General features: G+C 42.8%; 1 protein-coding gene across 1 annotated transcript; it reads right to left on the reverse strand.

The window, feature by feature from the left end:
• Positions 1–2602: 2602 nt before the first annotated feature.
• Positions 2603–4252, reverse strand: LOC135593298 (NAC domain-containing protein 92-like). Its single transcript, XM_065083220.1, has 3 exons — positions 3844–4252; positions 3483–3763; positions 2603–3366 (listed from the first exon to the last, which is right to left on the reverse strand). Exons 1-3 carry the CDS (start codon positions 4028–4030, stop codon positions 2875–2877), a joined length of 960 nt encoding a protein of 319 aa, XP_064939292.1. The 5' UTR covers positions 4031–4252; the 3' UTR covers positions 2603–2874.
• Between the last annotated feature and the right edge of the window lie 1731 nt (positions 4253–5983).

Below are 5983 nucleotides of genomic sequence, written 5' to 3' on the forward strand. Positions count from 1 at the left end.
TATATGACTCGAGTTAAGTCATACAATAGGTAAGATTGCAGCTTCACTTACTCAGTTTGGCCACAGTTAATAGCTAATGAGGCAATTTGACTTATTCTTACACATAAAAGAGACAACTAACCCATCCATGAACCAGAGGTGATGTTAGAAAAACATTCATGTGTGAAATAAAGATTAAGAAAGAAATCAGAATATAAGTCAGATGATATCTACATTGAACTTGACCCACCCACAAGTTAATAATTTATATATTTTGGCCTCCATCAATGTCAAATCTCATATATTTGGCCTTTGTTAGTTCAACTCAAGCACAATAAATTAAAATATCAACAGGTCACTAACTTTTCCCAGAGTATCCACAATAACACACATCCATTGAAAATAGTGTGTGTGTGTGTGTGTGAGAGAGAGAGAGAGAGAGAGAGGGGATAGGTAGGTTTGGAATGAAACCCTCCAAGCACCAAACCTTCCCAACTCGGAGAGGTAAGAGAGTGATAATATCATGTGATGGTGATGTGTCAATGAAACAATATACCCCAATTAATGCTACTTTAATCTGAAGGTGGAGGGTCCATCTGCATCAGGACAAGGTGATAACACATCATCCAAGGCTTGCCATTGGATTAAAATAATCAAAGGTTAAAAATTAGTGAGGAGATGATTATATCTTGTCAGTGAAGCGTCTCATGATGGGGTCTATCCTCATCTAATATAAAAAGATAGAATCTATCTTTTGGCCCCATTCAATCTACATCATCACAACATCACCTTTGCTATGGAGAAAAGTCTTTCCACCTTTCTCTCTTCCTCGTATCTAATGGTCTTTCTTCATTAAATATGTCCTCTCTATACATTCTAACATATAAGTTGCAATTTAGATCCCTTTTCAGTAGTATTCCATTTTGAACTATTATTTATGATATAAGTCACTCAATGCACCTCATATTTAGTGGTCTTTCTTTATTGAATTCTTCCTTGTGTATGTAACATTTTGATCTTATTAATCCTGCATCAGGTGTATATTAGGCATTATTTAACATATGAGTTATCCATCTCATGAGAATCTGATCCCTTCCATTGGTGGAAGGAAAGGTGGGACCCATGATGAGAAGCTTGGTTAGAAGAATATTTGTATCACTTCTAATTCAAAGAAAGAAACAAAGAGTACATTGGTTAGTGGAGATACTACTTACCTATCAGATATAACAATCGAATAAAGATGGCATGAACTAGAAAATTGTGTTCTGTGCTATCAATTCATCGCCAAGAGGAGAAAGAATGCAGAAAGCATCATATCCACCGGGGAGATGAATAAGGTTAAAACTTTGAGAACAAGGGAATAAGCTAATAAATGAGAAAAACTAGCTATTATCTTTAGATTTTAGATGATAGTTACTAATAACTAATTGTGTATATTTAAGCCTAGTATTGAGCTATGACACTTCTACGGAAATAGTCTCTCTATTTGTTAGTCGGGTGCGAGCATACGCGAAAAATTATCCCTGAAATAGGTCCAATTATTAAGCTTTATATGACAACGAGGGTTATCATGGCATCAAAAGCAAAGAAAGACATGCTTCATGATTACAAATTCTACTACCTTCTCTAAGAGGACATGGTTTGGGTTCCTTGGAATCAGGTGGCTGCAAATAAGATTCTGTGAGGCTATTTTCCTGATTTCTTTCTAATTCTCAAGTGAAAGGAAGTATGCAAAAGTATCATCATTAAGGCAAAGCCTTCGTTTCTCTAGAAATTTTTTTGTCGGCTGACTCCTTGGAATCAAGTGGCTACAAGTAGTAGTTTGTGAGACCAGTTTGTAATTAGCTTCTTCCTAATTCTCATGTCTTAAGGAAATAAGCAAAGCATCATCACAAAAACAAACACACATCTATATCATGATTACAAACTTCACTATAGTTTCTATAAACTTGTGGCTGGATATTCTTCCTGATACTTAAGTCCTAAGGAAGCATGCATGGTATCATTATCAAGGCAAAGATCTCTATTTCATGACTACAATATCTGCAACATTTTCCAAGAAAAAAATTGGTTTGCTTCCTCGGAATCAAGTGCTTGCAAATAGCAGTCAGTATGTGAGACTATTTCCTTGGTCTCTTTATAATATCCGAGTCCTAAGTAATCATCCATAACATAATTATTTCATAATTACAAACTCTTCCATAGTTTTGATTAGCTTCCTAAATTTCATGATTGCAAACTCTACTTTGTGTTATCCTTTAAATCTAGTATCTGCAATTAGCAGTTTGTGAGTGATACTTATGTCTTAAGTTGGTGTCCCTTATCCTTATCCCATGATGAAAAGGAGTGCAGATAGACACAGCTAACACCTCCCTGAGGTCATGAGAGAGCACGTGCAGTGTGGACAGTAGCGTGTGAGCCTCTTCTCCGTTTTCTGATCCATGGAAGGTGGGATATTGGAGATCAAATGGTTGTTCTTCCCCTCCCACCAAGTCTTGGGGATGAACAGAAAAGCTTAGCTTCGAATGGAGTGCAGTGCAGGCTGTTAGAATTCACCTCCACTTGCACCAACTACTTCAATCAATACAAGGCAAGTTGATAGGGTTTCTGTGATCAGACACAGTGAGGGAAGTCCTCAGGAGCTTCATGTTTGATACAGGTGATCATAATAACAATGAATACAGATTGGAGAAACCAAAGAATACTCTCATCTCTGTCCTCTGTAGAAGAGTTTAACCTGTATATAGAACTCTGCACGCTACTGAGAGTATCATTCGAACACAAGGCCTTCTCTCTGATACCTTGGACATGAGCGACCTCGTGCAGATCAACGAGACCCTAAAAATCGTTCCGGAGAAGAAATTGGTCCCTCAGATCCTTTCAGATGATCCCTGATCAGAATCCGTAGCTTGCCCACGGGTCGTCGAAGCCGTCGCGGTCCCAGTGCTTCGACGCGAACGATGAGATCGCGGTGTTGTGGTCGGTGCTCAGCCCGGTGTCCTGCGATGGGCAGCCCATCGACTGGTTCGAGTTCTGCTCCACCTTGCAGTGCTTGGTCATGGCTGATGGTGATCCTTCGTTTGTGGCGGCTAACTCTCTCAGCATGGCTTCGTCGACGTGGTGCAAGTAGGCCTGTGGAGGGACTTGTGAGTAGTACAGAACTGAATCATGAGGTGGGTTCGAACCCAGCTGGTGGTTCATCATGGCGGAGAAGCCAGGAGGGATAGCTTTGAGGTCAAAGATGCGATCATGGTTGATGAAGCTGGTACTCGGAGGGTAAGGGGGATCCATTAGAGGAAGAGGGGAGGGATCATCTTCAAAGGAGTTGATTGGGCTTCTCTTCAGTGCATTATTCTTGTGGAAGACCCTACACACAACCCATTCATCCTGTAATGATAAGAGTCTGAATTATTCTTCAGTGCAGCCCAAGTAATAGAAGGAATAGGGGAAAAGAAGAGAGAGAGAGAGAGAGAGAGAGAGAGAGAGAGGATGGTAAGAAGTACCTTAGCAGACTTGGGGAGATTGGGGAGAGGGTAAGTGCCTTCAAGCCTGAACTCATGCATCACCCAATTAGTCTTCTCTCCTCTGGGAGCTCTTCCTTTGTAGAAGACAAGAGTCTTCTTCATGCCAACGAGGACTCCTTTTCCCCAGTAGATCTCCTTATCTTTCCCTGTGGCTTTCCAGTATCCAGCTTCGGTGGCCCTGTTGGTCCTCAAACCGGTTGGGTACTTCCTGTCCCTCTGGCAGAAGAAGTACAGCTCCTTCCCTCCCATCTTTGCCTTGCCTAACACAACATCAACACGACAGGACCATGGATCTCAGAATTCACACATCAAAGATCAAAGCTGGGGAACAGAAGCTTACTTGGAAGATCCCATGGCTCGCACTTGTTCAAGTCGACCTCCCCCATAGCTCTTGCAGTGAAGCTATGGTCGATGATCTTTGGTGTGACGTAATGAGTTATGATCTCCTCATCTGTGGGGTGGAACCTGAAGCCCGGGGGCAACTCCATGCAGACCTCTCCATTGTTGAGCACCGAAACATCACCCATGATTGCACCTCCAAAGACGAGGGCTCGCAGATCCCAAGAACAAACAAAAGGGCAGGAAGGACTGGAAGGTGGAAGAGCGAGGCTGCTATGATTTCGAGGTGGATCTAAGAAAGAAGGGAGTAGAGGTGAGAGGAGGACTTAAATAGAAGGATTGCACAAGCCCTAAGATCCGTAATGTTGAAGGCGCTTCCAAGAGAAGCCTCAGGAGAGGGGGTCCATCCATGTCCTCAATGATGCTGTGATTGGTTTCATTGCCCACAATATTCTTCTCCACAAAATAAACAATACAGTGAGTTTGTCCTTCTCTTCCTCCCTCCCATTCCCACAATCTTTTCATCGCCTTTATCTTCCCGTGTAGTTTCTAGGAATCTGGCACTAGTTGACAAGACTGCTTCTGGGAAGATTGTTCCTACGCTGTGTGGAGTCAACAACTGATTCAGAATTACTCCCAGTTAAAAGAGGGAGAAGATAAGGTAGAAAGACTCATGGCCACATGCGGTTGAATGGATCCAGCAACATTTCTTTCCTTCTTCGGTGAAGATAAAAGCAAAGATTACCGAGGCCTTCTTCATCTTTGGTAGTACAACTTTTTGGTGTCTCCAATCTAATGTTCAGATACCAATAAAAACTACACAGATTAATGCCGCTCTTTTCCACAACTGCATCTGTTTGACTTGATGAACTCAATTCAGGCTTCAAAGTTAAGAAGTCCAACCATGATGAGTGCTAAAACATCTCATCAAGCGGTTCATGTCATCTACAGCAAGCGGAGGCTTCACCGAAGCCGGCAAAGTTTTCAAGTTTCACACCCGATGCTAAAAGGTCTAGTTAGTAGTCTCTTCAAGGATGCCTTCGATTCCCCAGACCGTGTGGGTCCATTTAGCAATCGGCAGCTAGAAAAACGGAGAAGAGGAGCAAGTTGCAGTGCGAAAAATCTTCTCGTGCTGACGTGTCATTGCATCATTCGGACACGCGTTTTGAGGAGGATGATCGGCCGGCTCCGAAATTGGCCTCGCCATCTCGAATTAGTGAATTGGATTCCAAGACCTGTCATCAACATCATCGAAATGAAATGCATAAGAGGGATAAAAAATGAAGTTCAATTCGGTGCGTCGACACAGATATTGAGTGAATTTTATTTTGTCTAAATCGCTTGTGCAAAAGGCTCAAGTTATTAGCTGGACTGGGCCAAACGATCGAGTCAATTGGATCCCAAGGGAATCTAATGCCCTCGAAGTGTACACGCAGCTGTGACAGGCGAGTTGGCGGAGTTGGCGTCCGGCCGACGGGTCCCACATGCTCCCTCGGACACCCGCAGCCACCACCATCATTCATCGTCCGGTCAATTCCGGGCCTGTTCGACGACGGCGACCCCTCGTGCTCATCTCCGTCTCGAGCCGTCTCGATCATTGTTGACCATCGAGTTAGACCCTCGATGGAGTTTCGAGATCCGTGCACATGTGTGATCACCGTACATGGCATCATAGCCTCCCCCACCACGTACTTGTACTGATTGGTCCCACGAGGAATTCGAGAGACGAAGAATGGAGGATACGATAAATTTGGCCACATATTTTACCCAGATTCGTCGGATCTTTCTTGTGACATGGCATCGTAGACTGGCACAAAACTGGAGCTATCGAGTAGGATGATTGGGGATGTGCGGAGGAGATGTGATCGATGCAGCGTTGCAGGCGCAGTAAATTATGGAGGCTCCAAATGTGGAGTCCACGGAATAATGCTGTCCTGTCAGCAAGGAATTAAGCAAGATTTGGTCATGTCAGCATCGATCATTTGATGCCATGGCTTTTTCTCGCATGACATGTATACATCACCTCCAATTTGAATCTGTCGCATCTTTTGTATCAGATTATCCTTATCATCTTTGTCAAATATATTTATTCCTAAAATGAAATAATTTTATATCACACGTATGCTTACAAAATATAATAA

Source organism: Musa acuminata, chromosome BXJ1-9, assembly GCF_036884655.1.
Source record: "Musa acuminata AAA Group cultivar baxijiao chromosome BXJ1-9, Cavendish_Baxijiao_AAA, whole genome shotgun sequence".
Lineage (NCBI taxonomy): Eukaryota > Viridiplantae > Streptophyta > Magnoliopsida > Zingiberales > Musaceae > Musa > Musa acuminata.

Coding starts and splice junctions, on each gene's coding strand:
- LOC135593298 (XM_065083220.1), bottom strand. CDS start 4,030: ATGGGTGATGTTTCGGTGCTCAACAATGGAGAGGTCTGCATGGAGTTG. Junction 3,764..3,843: donor CGAGCCATGGGATCTTCCAA/GTAAGCTTCTGT, acceptor ATGTTGTGTTAG/GCAAGGCAAAGATGGGAGGG. Junction 3,367..3,482: donor ATCTCCCCAAGTCTGCTAAG/GTACTTCTTACC, acceptor TTATCATTACAG/GATGAATGGGTTGTGTGTAG.